A 16,937-nucleotide genomic window follows, 5' to 3' on the forward strand; every position below is an offset into this window, starting at 1 on the left:
TTCAAAGTCTATTTTCTCGAGAATTATTGAGACCAGGATCGATCTGCTTTTAGTGGTTGATATCTGACCTGGAATTAGCGTTCCATAAATGTAAAATAAATTACAAAAATTCGCTTGCCATTTGGACTCTTCTTATATACTAAATCCATGTATTGACTCCATTTTAACTTGTTGCCCAGGAGGACCCCAAGGAATTTTAGGCACTCTGCTTCATTCAGAGTATGACCATTAATGTTACTGCATTAATGTCACCGTCATGTTTTACATGGAAGTAAAACAATCTATTTAGAAATATGGTAGGACTCGCGCTCTAAGGTCCTGTACAAATTTAATTAGATATTCAGACAATAATAACAATTTCATGTGGCTCTACAGCCTGGTGGAAGTCTTTCTCTCGAACGCCCCTTCGAGGCTTTTGTCTCCCTAACCTACACCGTTTATGTAAGAGATGGAAGGGGGCCTGGGGGTTAACGCGAAAACCAATCTATATGTTGTTTCTGGCGATTTCTAATATCATTTAGAGGTGAAGGCTGGGTTAACATGAAGCTGAAAAATCCGCAGTCCGACCGAGACTCGATCCCGCGACCGCTTGCTTCCCAGGCACGCACTTCAGCGTTACATAACCAGGCCCGACATTTACGTAGATATTTCATCTATAGGTTTTGACGAATGAGTTTGCGAATATCAGAATACGTATCTTTCGATTGCATTGACTATATACACCACCAAGGGAACGTAGACCTCAGTACTTAGCACAAATTTCAACTTGATAGCTCCATGTGTTCCTGAGAAAAAGAGGTCTTAATAGACGGACAGACAGACTGACTGACAACAAATGGCAAAAAACGTACCAATTTTTTAATTTGTTCATTTACTTGTACTGTGCAACCTCCCTTCTTGCTAAATTTCATGATTGTAGGTCAACGGGAAGTTTTTGATGAGTGAGTTGGGGAGTATCAAAATATGTGATATAAATATCCCTACATCTGCAGTGCTGTGACTTAGAATCTTAAAATTTTACACCGCCGAGGGACTGCAGCCACCCTGTACGTCCAGAATTGCTACAGAGTGGCTCTACGAACACTCTTCTGAGTTCAGACACTTCCACTGGCCAACAAACTCTCCAGACATGAAGATTATTGAGCATATCTGGCATGCCTTGCAAATTGCTGTTCCGAAGAAATCTCCATCCCTTGTACTCTTACCGATTTATGGGCAGCCCTGCAGGATTCATGGTGTCAATTCCCTCTAGCACTACTTCAGACATTAGTCGAGTCCATGCCATGTCGTGTTGCAGAACTTCTGCGTGCTCGCGGGGGCCCTACACGATATTATCATTTTCTTTGGTTCATCAGTGTACTGGACATAAATTTTGGCTTGATACATCTACCCGTCTCTATGAAAAAGGATTCTTAACAGTCAAACAGACAGACAGGCAATGGACAACAAAAAGATCTATAAGGTTTCCGGTTTTGCTGACCGAGGTACGGAACCATAAAAATTCTAATAAGTATTGCTGAATACGACGAGCCCCCCAGCTGGTGTTGGAAGTCTTCCACGGATTGACATTTGCACGGAGTGACACTTGCACGGAGCCTGGGGTTCTCAGCGACGTGACCGGCTTTTCACAGGTACAGGCGCGCTAAGAGGTTTAGCAGTTCAGCACAGGTGTTCGTGAGAGTTGACTGGCGCTCAGACCGTGTCTCGCTTCAGGCTGGCTCATTAACGCGTCTCGTGGTAAATTTATTTTTAAGACGGTTGCACTAATGGGAACGCACAATGAAATTCAACATAATAAGAACTGAGAATAAAATTCAACATCTCTTTTAATATCATGATGACGCAAAGAACAGGGGGCAGCTAAGTAAGAAAGATAATATTTCATACGTCTGTTACGGCCTTATGATGACTACTGTTTTAGGGCGAAATTTAAACGTAAACAACAAACATAAAAACCCAGACTGTCGATGAATATTACTTATTTTGCTTTTCACTAAAGGATCAATGTCTGGAACCACTTTCCAAGTAATGGTAATTCGAAGCCATGCTCTGAAGTTGAAGTCCAGTGAGCTTCCGTGGATGGATTTCGTTCTCTTCATTGAGTGAAAAAGCAGCATGTGCATGTAAGCCTAACATCGACATAATCGTAGCTGCAGACTTGTAAAGTCGTGAAAATTTACCTTGAGCAAAAGTAATCACGCAAACGTCACATAGTAGGTATATAAGTTCTAACTGTAGCCAAGTTTGCACACTATCAACATAACCCGAAAATCAGTGAAACTGCACAACCTGTTGCAAGCTGAAAAGCAATATGGCAACTTGATGTAACTGCAGACTCATTTGTTGAGTGTTCCTCCTGGAAATAAAAGTATATTTTCATATGGAAAATGTTGAGGAAATTATTGAGACGTTTACACCTCTGCTCCCATATGATGAATACTTTTTGACTCATATCGCTTAAAAGATATTTTTTTCGTTGTTTTAAAAGTTTTGAAGTATATTACAAGGACACTAGGCGTATCAAGACCCCATCGCGTACAATAGACATACAGACGGGGCATCCTGCGCTGATACGTTGATGTTGATGTGTCTGACCGCTGTGAAGTTCCTAACTCGACCATCGTGCTACTTTTCATCCCCTTAAAAACAGCTACTCTCCGTTTGAGGGGGAGACACCACCCTAAAACTTCAGTTTTAAAAAAAGGCTCTTTCACATCTTTAGAATGTTTACTCTTGGATCCCAAAACGATTTGGCTGTACTCGAATTAAAAGTATGTCTAAGAAATGTATATCCCTACCAGTGCACCTCCTCAAGAAGACTATGATAGCTTTTATATTCACAAAATTCAAGAAAAAGGCTACGTTTATCTTGAAATAACAAGAAGCAGTCACATGTAAACAGGAAGGGAAAACGTTATGGTGCCGGTGAATTTTTATGGGTGTGTGTCTCGTAGTAACATTCATTTTTTGATAAAATGTTAAAATCCATTTTACCATAAGTTTGCTTTTATAAGTTCAGTGCCAATGTTTTTATCATGAAAGTAAACCAATCTTAATCTACGCATTAATATTATCGAAAATGTAATTTGTTTATTTTATTGTTACATTCATGTAGCGATAATTAAAGAAAATTGAAGGCTGAAATTTTAAACAAACACCGAAAAGAAATTATTATTATTTCTCATAAAATGAATGAACAGAACCGTTGAACTACGTCTTGTGACTGTATCTACAAACTCTGGCATGTGGTCTGAGTACCGAAAGTTGGTTTTCAAGAATACCATTAAAATCATCTTAAAAATTCGAAACTCGAAAACCGATGAAGTTATGGACTTTAAAATACGGGTATTGCTGCATCTTTACATAGCTGACACGATTTTAAAACATGGCTGTACGAGCTAACATCCCACAGAGGTTCGGGCTCGCATGAGATTCCTCTTAGTCGAAATGTCTTGGCTCCAGCTCGTCTAGGTGTTGACCCGCACGTGTCGCATTACACGCCGTAAATTAGACTTGTGACCCTTTGGTTAAATTTTCTGGATGATGGCAAGTTTGTGAAATACACAGTTTATATAACATATAATAACCGTAATAATAATGTCGGGAACTAAATTAACGACCTACGAATGATGAAGGCCACACAGCTGCGATTTGGTTAGAATAATGTTTATTAAGAAAGAAAACTAACAGCGAAAGTGGTTGTACACTCCTGGAAATTGAAATAAGAACACCGTGAATTCATTGTCCCAGGAAGGGGAAACTTTATTGACACATTCCTGGGGTCAGATACATCACATGATCACACTGACAGAACCACAGGCACATAGACACAGGCAACAGAGCATGCACAATGTCGGCACTAGTACAGTGTATATCCACCTTTCGCAGCAATGCAGGCTGCTATTCTCCCATGGAGACGATCGTAGAGATGCTGGATGTAGTCCTGTGGAACGGCTTGCCATGCCATTTCCACCTGGCGCCTCAGTTGGACCAGCGTTCGTGCCGGACGAGCAGACCGCGTGAGACGACGCTTCATCCAGTCCCAAACATGCTCAATGGGGGACAGATCCGGAGATCTTGCTGGCCAGGGTAGTTGACTTACACCTTCTAGAGCACGTTGGGTGGCACGGGATACATGCGGACGTGCATTGTCCTGTTGGAACAGCAAGTTCCCTTGCCGGTCTAGGAATGGTAGAACGATGGGTTCGATGACGGTTTGGATGTACCGTGCACTATTCAGTGTCCCCTCGACGATCACCAGTGGTGTACGGCCAGTGTAGGAGATCGCTCCCCACACCATGATGCCGGGTGTTGGCCCTGTGTGCCTCGGTCGTATGCAGTCCTGATTGTGGCGCTCACCTGCACGGCGCCAAACACGCAGACGACCATCATTGGCGCCAAGGCAGAAGCGACTCTCATCGCTGAAGACGACACGTCTCCATTCGTCCCTCCATTCACGCCTGTCGCGACACCACTGGAGGCGGGCTGCACGATGTTGGGGCGTGAGCGGAAGACGGCCTAACGGTGTGCGGGACCGTAGCCCAGCTTCATGGAGACGGTTGCGAATGGTCCTCGCCGATACCCCAGGAGCAACAGTGTCCCTAATTTGCTGGGAAGTGGCGGTGCGGTCCCCTACGGCACTGCGTAGGATCCTACGGTCTTGGCGTGCATCCGTGCGTCGCTGCGGTCCGGTCCCAGGTCGACGGGCACGTGCACCTTCCGCCGACCACTGGCGACAACATCGATGTACTGTGGAGACCTCACGCCCCACGTGTTGAGCAATTCGGCGGTACGTCCACCCGGCCTCCCGCATGCCCACTATACGCCCTCGCTCAAAGTCCGTCAACTGCACATACGGTTCACGTCCACGCTGTCGCGGCATGCTACCAGTGTTAAAGACTGCGATGGAGCTCCGTATGCCACGGCAAACTGGCTGACACTGACGGCGGCGGTGCACAAATGCTGCGCAGCTAGCGCCATTCGACGGCCAACACCGCGGGTCCTGGTGTGTCCGCTGTGCCGTGCGTGTGATCATTGCTTGTACAGCCCTCTCGCAGTGTCCGGAGCAAGTATGGTGGGTCTGACACACCGGTGTCAATGTGTTCTTTTTTCCATTTCCAGGAGTGTATTTAGAGTTACTGCTACACTCGAACGCACAGCCATTTGACAGAGTTCGACCATTCACAATATTCGTTAACTATGCGAAAAGTTAAAGAGTTCACACCAGGCGCGCGGCTGCTCCTGCGATACCACACAACGCGAAATTCTCTAAATCGTTTCACTTCGTAGCCGCCTAAGGACGGGCCGTCCACTTTTCGCGTCTGCATCGGAACTGTACCCTTTGGTGTCTCCAGCCGACCTGTCCGCCTTCGCGTCTGCACCAGCACTGTACCCTGTAGATCAGTTCTCTCCCTCTGCCCGTCTCCGGCCGTTTTTCCCGCGTGCCGAACCTCCTCGCTCAACTGTTAGTTCAAATGGCTCTGAGCACTATGCGACTTAACTTCTGAGGTCATCAGTCGCCTAGAACTTAGAACTAATTAGACCTAACTAACCTAAGGACATCACACACATCGCTCGCATCTCGTGGTAGTGCGGTAGCGTTCTCGCTTCCCACGCCCGGGTTCCCGGGTTCGATTCCCGGCGGGGTCAGGGATTTTCTCTGCCTCGTGATGGCTGGGTGTTGTGTGCTGTCCTTAGGTTAGTTAGGTTTAAGTAGTTCTAAGTTCTAGGGGACTTATGACCACAGCAGTTGAGCCCCATAGTGCTCAGAGCCATTTGAACCATTTGAACCATCACACACATCCATGCCCGAGGCAGGATTCGAACCTGAGACCGTAGCGGTCGCTCCGTTCCAGACTGTAGCGCCTAGAACCGCACGGCCATTCCGGCCGGCGCTCAACTGACTAGGGCAGTTCCCTTTCCTGAAGCCGTCCATCTGATTGTCTACAGTTTATTCTACATTATTTTACATTTTAACATATTTAAATAATGAAAGCTTGACCACTTTCACGTTCTAAATACACAATAATATCCATTACATAATAAACGTTAAATTCTTTTACATAAAACCAATACAATTTCCTTCTTAACTTTGAATGGCACGACCAGTAGCCATCCAACAATGTGCTTTCTGATAAATAAATACAGAGCAAAAGTAACTATTATGCGCTAAATTTTACAACAGATATTCTATTACCTAATGATTTAATAAGGTGTCATGCTGTCATCGTTCAATGTGTTTTGTGTGGAGGAAATGATGATGTGATGCTTAACTGAAATCACTGATAATTTAAATTTACTATATCTGTTAAACAAAGTTGTTGTTGTTGTTGTTGTGGTCTTCAGTCCTGACACTGGTTTGATGCAGCTCTCCATGCAAAGCTGCATGTCCTCGGGAAAAATTACGGCTGTAGTTTCCCCTTGTTTTCAGCCGTTCGCAGTACCAGCACAGCAAGGCCGTTTTGGTTAATGTTACAAGGCCAGATCAGTCAATCATCCAGACTGTTGCCCTTGCAACTACTGAAAAGGCTGCTGCCCCTCTTCAGGAACCACACGTTTGTCTGGCCTCTCAACAGATACCGCTCCGTTGTGGTTGCACCTACGGTACGGCCATCTGTATCGCTGAGGCACGCAAGCCTCCCCACCGACGGCAAGGTCCATGGTTCATGGGGGGGCAAATAAAGTTATAGAGTTGATATTTACAACGTTTGTCATTTTTAATGATGCGCTTCTATATGAAATGTCGATTGTTAAGATCGAACAAACCGTTCAAAATTTAGCATTCAGGTCTTTGTTACAAAACTTGTTACTTTCACTTTAACGGTAAATCCTAAACTGTTATAGACATGATAAATATTCAAGTTTTACTGGGATCACCATGAAAATTGATGGATGTCAGATTAAAATTGCTGTGGCTTGATTTCCTGCACTACTAAAGAATTAAATAGTTTTCATTAATGTTTTCCTTTATGGCCGATCTTAGGTCCGCCATATTTACCACTGATACGTCGCCTTGGCCACAAAAGCCTTCTTCTGGGTTACCCTATGACGTAAGTTGTCGTCTGTCTCACTCGCACACTACGGCGCTTAGGCCTCAATAGACAATAGACGCATGTGAGTTTCCCCATCTCGTGGTGAATCTGCACCCTTTGTGGCACACAGTCCTGAACGACAGGGTTCGTTTCACAATTCCTGAAGGCTGACTCTGTCAGCCATATATTTAAATGAGCCGGCCGGAGTGGCCGAGCGGTTCTAGGAGCTACAGTTTGGAACCGCGCGACCGCTACGCTCGCAGGTTCGGATCCTGCCTCGGGCATGGATGTTTCAGATGTCCTTATGTTCGTTAGGTGTAAGTAGTTCTAAGTTCTAGGGGACTGATAACCTCAGAAGTTAAGTCCCATAGTGCTCAGAGCCATTTGAACCATTTCTGAACCATTAACTGAGAGGGCAATACTCGTTAACTCATAGCTGCTATCGGCAAAGTAGAACAAGAGTTACATTTCTGGATGGAATCTTCCTTTAAGCACTGCGTCGTATGTGCTGCATGTTTGTATCTAAGGCTACGCCGAACCTGAGTACGGCCACGTCGCTGAAAGCAACACGTCGCTTACACCTCTCCTGGGTCCTGGGCTACCAGTCGGCCGAGCTGCGCTACGTAACGACGCCTGAGCGTCTCTCTCCCCTAGCCGCATCAACAGGCCTGCTGTAGTGCGCGACATATGCCACTAGAAGTTAGTTAAAATATGCTGAGAGGTTGTAAAACGGCGACCAGTCACTTTTTTATGGTAATTCATTTTGTGTTTACTAGTTTCATGCTGGCTTGTTCGACTTCTAACGGAGGGAGAAAGTATGGATTTACTTGCACGTTACTTTCCTGTGTTTCCGCTACAAAGATTTTGTCTGCCCATACAGATTTTGATTCTAAGAACAAGGCGTATGCTGCGAATAGTCCCTAGAAAAGGCCTGCTCTTTTTGTTAGTCTTTTCAGTCTTCATAAGGGAATATTTTAGAATTTTCAAGAGACTGTTAGCCGATTTTGTGTCGTTTTCAGAGAACAGCACGAGTACATAGTCTCTTTCAGTCCCCCGCAAAATATATTTACAACAGTTACAAGATTTCCATTGATTAAAATACACACCTGGAAATGGAAAAAAGAACACATTGACACCGGTGTGTCAGACCCACCATACTTGCTCCGGACACTGCGAGAGGGCTGTACAAGCAATGATCACACGCACGGCACAGCGGACACACCAGGAACCGCGGTGTTGGCCGTCGAATGGCGCTAGCTGCGCAGCATTTGTGCACCGCCGCCGTCAGTGTCAGCCAGTTTGCCGTGGCATACGGAGCTCCATCGCAGTCTTTAACACTGGTAGCATGCCGCGACAGCGTGGACGTGAACCGTATGTGCAGTTGACGGACTTTGAGCGAGGGCGTATAGTGGGCATGCGGGAGGCCGGGTGGACGTACCGCCGAATTGCTCAACACGTGGGGCGTGAGGTCTCCACAGTACATCGATGTTGTCGCCAGTGGTCGGCGGAAGGTGCACGTGCCCGTCGACCTGGGACCGGACCGCAGCGACGCACGGATGCACGCCAAGACCGTAGGATCCTACGCAGTGCCGTAGGGGACCGCACCGCCACTTCCCAGCAAATTAGGGACACTGTTGCTCCTGGGGTATCGGCGAGGACCATTCGCAACCGTCTCCATGAAGCTGGGCTACGGTCCCGCACACCGTTAGGCCGTCTTCCGCTCACGCCCCAACATCGTGCAGCCCGCCTCCAGTGGTGTCGCGACAGGCGTGAATGGAGGGACGAATGGAGACGTGTCGTCTTCAGCGATGAGAGTCGCTTCTGCCTTGGTGCCAATGATGGTCGTATGCGTGTTTGGCGCCGTGCAGGTGAGCGCCACAATCAGGACTGCATACGACCGAGGCACACAGGGCCAACACCCGGCATCATGGTGTGTGGAGCGATCTCCTACACTGGCCGTACACCACTGGTGATCGTCGAGGGGACACTGAATAGTGCACGGTACATCCAAACCGTCATCGAACCCATCGTTGTACCATTCCTAGACCGGCAAGGGAACTTGCTGTTCCAACAGGACAATGCACGTCCGCATGTATCCCGTGCCACTCAACGTGCTCTAGAAGGTGTAAGTCAACTACCCTGGCCAGCAAGATCTCCGGATCTGTCCCCCATTGAGCATGTTTGGGACTGGATGAAGCGTCGTCTCACGCGGTCTGCACGTCCGGCACGAACGCTGGTCCAACTGAGGCGCCAGGTGGAAATGGCATGGCAAGCCGTTCCACAGGACTACATCCAGCATCTCTACGATCGTCTCCATGGGAGAATAGCAGCCTGCATTGCTGCGAAAGGTGGATATACATTGTACTAGTGCCGACATTGTGCATGCTCTGTTGCCTGTGTCTATGTGCCTGTGGTTCTGTCAGTGTGATCATGTGATGTATCTGACTCCAGGAATGTGTCAATAAAGTTTCCCCTTCCTGGGACAATGAATTCACGGTGTTCTTATTTCCATTTCCAGGAGTGTAAATTGATTTTCAATATTTACAAATTTTTCAGTGATTCTGACGTTTTCTTCGTCACTATAACTTCCTTGCGTAGGCCACACAGGTGAGAAATGATTTTAAGTTCCCATTAGTTTGGAGTTTCTTTAAAGCCTTTGCAATCGTTTCGTCAGTATTCACTGCTGGCGTTTTTCCTTCTTTTCCCCGCAAAGTTTAAAGTTAGTCGATCCAACTGGTGGCCGTAGTACTCTGCATCTTCTCGAAGATTTTTCGCTAATGAGTAGACATTCGGATGAACTTTTGATATTAATGTATCTATTCTTATATTCCATCCTTCTGAGTCGTTAGCAATGCTATGGCGCCTTCCACTGCAGTTCCACATCTCCCTTGGCATATGTTCGTTACCGAGCCACTAGTCCAAAAATTAGTCATAAAACTTCTGAAGCTTTTTGGATTACAGCAGTGCTCTCCTGTAAACACAGCCAACCATCGTCAAATGTTTCCAGGGAAAGATGTGCTAGAGCAGAACACATTCTTACGAGACAACGTATTTCCTCGTTTTCCTAATAGGCTGGAAAGAGGCCGCAACACTAAACTTGTTTTCACAAACACTGAATAAAGTGATAATTGCAACCAGTAATCTCTGTTGAAGGAAACAAACTGTTAGCTGCTTGGACGATGGCAATTTCGAAGTCCATCATCAGAGATGCAGGGCTCCATTCAGGCACCTTAGTCTTAATAGCTTCAAAGAAAATGTTAGTATGTTTCTCGCATTTCATTTGGCAGCAAAGCGTAAGCAAGTGGAATGGTATTTGTTGCATCCCAAGAAATATTAGAGTAGGAGTGGAGTATTAACAATTGTCCAAACAGCTTACTCGAACTCTTGAACGTTCCATTCGCAAAGAATAACTCACTGTTTCATAAACACGTTTTCCCTTTCCGATGACAAACACGAATATTCTGTGAGACCTTAACTTTTCCCGGCGAATTGAATGTTCAAATAACTTACGGGTTTGCTGCCGGGTGACGTCGTCGAACACCGCCGATATTTCGACAGGAGCACACCCGTCATTCTCAAGGCACAAATGCAAGGAAGAATTGTGCAAGTAAATTTAATACCTCGGTTCACAGAGGAGAAACAAGGAAGACACCACACACAGAACAAGTGTCTACACAAACAAAGATAACCAACATCAGAAATATCGATAGGTACTATTAATTAACAAGTGAGGTAGCACTAATTCTGTCCCTCTGTTTTTTGATGAGAGACGGAGCCGGATTCCAAGCAGCATTTAAACAAAATCCACCATCTCTGTTAATAAGGTTGCTTCATAGTCTGATTTCAACAGCTTCCTTAATAACACTATCCCAATAGCTGGACGTGCAAGCCAGAATCTCCGTGTTGTTGTATTCCATAGGATGACCGGCGTCAAGGCAATGTTCTGCAATAGCGGATTTGCTCGGCTGTTGTAAGCGTGTGTGACGCTTATGTTCAATACACCGGTCTTCCACAGTCCTGATTGTCTGACCAATATGTGACATGCCACAACTGCAAGGAATACGATAGACATCAGCCTTACGCAAACCAAGACCATCTTTTACGGACGCCAACAGGGCCTTAATCTTAGAAGGTGGTCGAAAAACACAGGGACAGAATTAGTGCTACCTCACCTGTTAATTAATAGTAACTATCGATATTTCTGATGTTGGTTGTCTTTGTTTGTGTTGACACTTGTTCTGTGTGTGGTGTCTTCCATGTTTCTCCTCTGTGAACCGAGGTATTAAATTTACTTGCACAATTCTTCTTCCTTGCATTTGTGCCTTGAGAATGGCAGGGTGTGCTCCTGTCGAAATATCGGCGGTGTTGGACGACGTCAACCGGCAGCAAACCCGTAACTTATTTGAACCAATATTCTGTTGTTCGATTCCCTGTTATCATCTGCAAGTAAAAATTACTACCAGCATTCATCAGTAAATTATTTTCTTGAAACAATATTCCACCAGAATCGGTGGGATCTCGTGTAGTTCACATACATTTTCACCTATTGGTATGTAACGATTGTTTCGCCATTCTGTGCGATGATAACGATGTTACTAACAAGGGAACCTCCCCATCGCACCCCCCTCAGATTTAGTTATAAGTTGGCACAGTGGATAGGCCTTGAAAAACTGAACACAGATCAATCGAGAAAACAGGAAGAAGTTGTGTGGAACTATGAAAAAATAAGCAAAATATACCAACTGAGTAGTCCATACGTATGATATACAACAACAAGGCTCACGTGAGCCCAGGAGCGCCGTGGTCCCGTGGTTAGCGTAAGCAGCTGCGGACCGAGAGGTCCTTGGTTCAAACCTACCCTTGGGTGAAAAGTGTAACTTATTATTTTCAGTTTATGTAACAAACGCTTATATTTTCATCAATTTTTGGGAGTGATTATCAAATCCACAAGAAAATCTAAATCGGGAAGGTAGAAGAATCTTTTTAGCCATTCGCCAAGTGTACATGTTAGGTGGGTAGACAACATATTCCTGTCATGTGAAACACATGCCGTCACCAGTGTCGTATAGAATATATCAGACGTGTTTCCCTGTGGAGGAATCGGTTGACCTATAACCTTGCGATCAAATGTTTTCGGTTCCCATTGGAGAGGCACGTCCTTTCGTCTACTGATCGCACGGTTTTGCGGTACGGTCGCAAAACACAGACACTAAACTTATTACAGTGAACAGAGACATCAATGAACGAACGGACAGATCATAACTTTGCGAAAATAAAGATACTAAAATTTTCAGTCGAGGGAAGACTTGAACCTACGACCTCTCATTTCGCAGCTACTCACGCTAACCACGGGACCACGGCGCTCCTTGAGTCCTATACTCATTGATGTTGCATATCTTCGCATGGACTACTCAGTTTGTATATTTTACTAATTTTTTTCATAGTTCCACACAACTTCTTCCTGTTTTCTCGATTGATCTGTGTTTAGTTTTTCAAGGCCTATCCACTGTGCCAACTTATAACTAAATCTGAGGGGGGTGCGATGGGGAGGTTCCCTTGTAAGTCATAGCCTCGATTGAAGAGTTCCACCACTTTTTCAACGTAAATTGATGAGACTGTAGCGTCTGTTTTCTTCTGATCGCTTCTTCACGCTGACAGAATGCTTTCCCAGTTCATTTGCTGCTTCAGGTGGAACACAAACGTGGCTGCCTTCCGCTAAAACTATTTTTTTTTTTTTGTGGATAGTCTTCCTTTGCATTTATTCTTTTTAAAGTTTACACAACGGCACTGAGTCACTTCTTGGTTGTTTGTATAATCCACAATATACTGATGCACGTTGTAAATCAGTGAAGGCTTTGTTTTTGGTGCCGACCTCGGTGGAAGAGCGGTTCTCGGCACTTCAGTGCGGAACCACGCGGCTGCTACGGTCGCAGGTTCGAACCCTGCCTCGGGCATGGATGTGTGTGATGTCATTAGGTTAGTTAGGTTTAAGTAGTTCTAAGTTTAGGGGACTGATGACCTCATATGTTAAGTACCATAGTACTTAGAGCCATTTTTTTGTTTTGGTGGTATCGGTAAAATTCATTATCTCAACTATAAAACAGGAAACACTACTTGCCTGTCCAAGGTCAATTACAGTACTGAAGTCGAGGAGAAAGCCACGCACACTACCAACTGATGCGGGGACAGGCAACTTTGTGCAGACATGGGTATTGGCCTTCCCCAGAATGTGTCGCAGGTAGTGACGGACAGGCCAATGTATTCTACTTCTCGATCACACTGTCCAACCCTACAGTGTCCTGGGCTCCATGCAAATGTCATCACATTCGCTCTCCGTACAAGTGTCACTCCGTGCATCTACATCTACATCTACATCGATACTCCGCAAGCGACCTGACGGTGTGTGGCGGAGGGTACCTTGAGTACCTCTATCGGTTCTCCCTTCTATTCCAGTCTCGTATTGTTCGTGGAAAGAAAGATTGTCGGTATGCCTCTGTGTGGGCTCTAATCTCTCTGATTTTATCCTCATGGTCTCTTCGCGAGATATACGTAAGAGGGAGCAACATACTGCTTGACTCTTCGGAGAAGGTATGTTCTCGAAACTTCAACAAAAGCCCGTACCGAGCTACTGAGCGTCTCTCCTGCAGAGTCTTCCACTGGAGTTTATCTATCATCTCCGTAACGCTTTCGCGATTACCAAATGATCCTGTAACGAAGCGCGCTGCTCTTCGTTGGATCTTCTCTATCTCTTCTATCAACCCTATCTGGTACGGATCCCACACTGCTGAGCAGTACTCAAGCAGTGGGCGAACAAGCGTACTGTAACCTACTTCCTTTGTTTTCGGATTGCATTTCCGTAGGATTCTTCCAATGAATCACAGTCTGGCATCTACTTTACCGACGATCAACTTTATATGATCATTCGATTTTAAATCACTCCTAATGCGTACTCCCAGATAATTTATGGAATTAACTGCTTCCATTTGCTGACCTATTTTGTAGCTAAATGATAAGGGATCTATGTATTCACAGCACATTACACTTGTCTACATTGAGATTCAATTGCCATTCCCTGCACCATGTGTCAATTCGCTGCAGATCCTCCTGCATTTCAGTACAATTTTCCATTGTTACAACCTTTCGATACACCACAGCATCATCTGCAAAAAGCCTCAGTGAACTTCCGATGTCATCCACCAGGTCATTTTGTATATTGTGAATAGCAACGGTCCTATGACACTCCCCTGCGGCACACCTGAAACCACTCTTACTTCGGAAGATTTCTCTCCATTGAGAATGACATGCTGCGTTCTGTTATCTAGGAACTCCTCAATCCAATCACACAATTGGTCTGATAGTCCATATGCTCTTACTTTGTTCTTTAAACGACTGTGGGGAACTGTATCGAACGCCTTGCGGAAGTCAAGAAACTCGGCATCTACCTGTGAACCCGTGTCTATGGTCCTCTGAGTCTCGTGGACGAAAAGCGCGAGCTGGGTTTCACACGACCGTCTTTTTCGAAACCCATGCTGATTCCTACAGAGTAGATTTCTAGTCTCCAGAAAAGTCATTATACTCGAACATAATACGTTTTCCAAAATTCTAAAATCCGACACTGCTGAGCAGTATTCAAGCAGTGGGCGAACAAGCGTACTGTAACCTACTTCCTTTGTTTTCGGATTGCATTTCCTTAGGATTCTTCCAATGAATCTCAGTCTGGCATCCGCTTTACCGACGATCAACTTTATATGATCATTCCATTTTAAATCACTCCTAATGCATACTCCATGGAATTAACTGCTTCCAGTTGCTGACCCGCTATATTGTAATTAAATGATAAAGGATCTTTCTTTCTATGTATTCGTAGCACATTACACTTGTCTACATTGAGATAATTACTGCAGCTCATGTGTGTCCCTGTCCCTACCGAATTCCGATTTTTCGACCATCTACCGCAAGGCGAACTTCGCACAAGAGAGCTTCCCAGGGCTTAAAGTAAAACGCATCCAGGCCGTTGGCTCTGGCAGCCAATAAAACTGCGGTCAGTCAGAGCACGGGCAGTGTGTTGCGGTTCTCCGGTTCTTTGTCTCGCATTAGCGGCTGCAGGCTCCGCCGAAACGCACTGCCTTTACGACCGGGCTCACACGGGAAGAAGCGGCGAGCCGAGCGCGCTCGTGTGTGTGTGTGTGTGTGCGTGTGTGCCAGAGCGTTTCGTCACGCCTCCATCTTCCCCTCTTCGTTTACGAGCATGGTCCCAAAAGAGCCCGCCCGAAATTAATTTCGCCCATTGCCAAAAAAAGGAAGGGGCAAGCCCATTTCTCTTTTTGCTTCTTTCTCGTCGCTGAGACACAGGCTGAGACTAAATTGGATTTTCTTATTTGTTTACATTTCTTGTCATTTTTTTCTGTCTTTTCTCCGGCTCCAGCGACTCTCAATGCGAATTGTCGATGGGGAGGAGAGAGAGAGAGAGAGAGAGAGAGTGGGGAAGGAGGAGGGATGGTGGAGGGGGGAAGTTGGTGAGGGAGCGGAAGTGGACCAGACTGCAGACTGGCTGACTTCAGTGCGGGGAGGGGCGGGCCAGCCACCTGGACGTTTTCGGCCGCGCTGATTTAGTGTGCAAAGTTTACGACCGGCCAGCCAACGGGGCGGGAGCGCGCGCAGCGCGAGGCGGCCCCTCGCGAACCCCAGCTTATTCTCTCGCCGCCGCCGCCGCCGCCGCCGCCGTGGGGTGGGTTCGCGGTATTGTGGTGGGCGAGCGGCGCGGAAAGGGGGCAGGCCGGCGGGCCATTAAGAGGATCTGGAGGCCCTTTGTTTGGAGGGGCAACGAACCCGGGCCAGCCGCTGCCGCTGCCGCTGCCGCTGCCGCCGTGACGAGCCGCGCGTGGGGTCACCGGGGGTCACCTCTGCCGGGGACGCGCTTTCAGCGCACGCCGGTCGCGTCGCTCCCAGGTCACGAGCTTTTTTTTCTTTCGCATTTACAATAACGGCGAAAGTCATAGGTGTCCGCAAGTGGAGGGTGGCGAGGACAAGAAGGGACACGTGGACCTCCTGGAATCTGTGGCCGACCTTTTGTTAATTACGGAAGTCTTATGATGAACACCACCTAACAAAAAGTGTCCCGATACCATTGTGTAGCCGGCCGTTGTGACCGAGCGGTTCTAGGCGCTTCAGTCTGGAACCGCGGGACCGCTACGGTCGCAGGTTCGAATCCTGCCTCGGGCATGGATGTGTGTGTTATCCTTAGGTGAGTTAGGTTTAAGTAGTTCTAAGTTCTAGGGGACTGATGACCTTAGATGTTAAGTCCCATAGTGCTCAGAGCCATTTGAACCATTTTGAACCATTGTGTAAAGCAGAATTGACCATGCATGGAAACCATAATAACAACTAAACCAACAACGACCAGGCAACCAAAACAGAAATGCATCAATCCAGCCAGAACAGCCGGCCGATGTGGCCGAGCGGTTCTAGGCGCTTCAGTCTGCAGCCGCGCGACCGCTACAGTCGCAGGTTCGAATCCTGCTTCGGGCATGGATGTGTGTGGTGTCCTTAGGTTAGTTAGGTTTAAGTAGTTGTAAGTTCTAGGGGACTGATGACCTCAGATGTTAAATCCCATAGTGCTCAGAGCCATTTCGAACATTTGGCCAGCCAGAACACTTTCACAAAATACGAGAAAAATATTCCCCAATGCTGCCACTAACAGAGTAAGAGCAAATCCCAGACCACGTGGATGAGCGACCATCACCAGAACTCGCACAGCCTCCTGAACGGCCACCACAGTAGGCCAGCAACACGAAAATACAATATATATATATATATATATATATATATATATATATATATATATATATATAAAATATTATTGTAAAAGATAATAATAATAATGCCGTGTGACGAGGGCTTCCCGTC

The 16,937-nt window shown here is 46.3% G+C and overlaps 1 protein-coding gene across 1 annotated transcript in view; it reads left to right on the forward strand.

The window, feature by feature from the left end:
• LOC126203572 (WAS/WASL-interacting protein family member 3-like) overlaps positions 1-15,902 on the forward strand; it is a 71,999-nt gene extending 56,097 nt beyond the window's left edge. The window contains exon 2 of the mRNA XM_049937898.1: positions 15,669-15,902. Within this exon, the coding sequence (XP_049793855.1) occupies positions 15,669-15,902 (234 nt within the window). The remainder of the gene's footprint in view (positions 1-15,668) is intronic.
• The last annotated feature ends 1,035 nt before the right edge of the window (positions 15,903-16,937 follow it).

This window comes from Schistocerca nitens, chromosome 9 (genome assembly GCF_023898315.1).
Source record: "Schistocerca nitens isolate TAMUIC-IGC-003100 chromosome 9, iqSchNite1.1, whole genome shotgun sequence".
Taxonomy (NCBI): Eukaryota; Metazoa; Arthropoda; class Insecta; order Orthoptera; family Acrididae; genus Schistocerca; species Schistocerca nitens.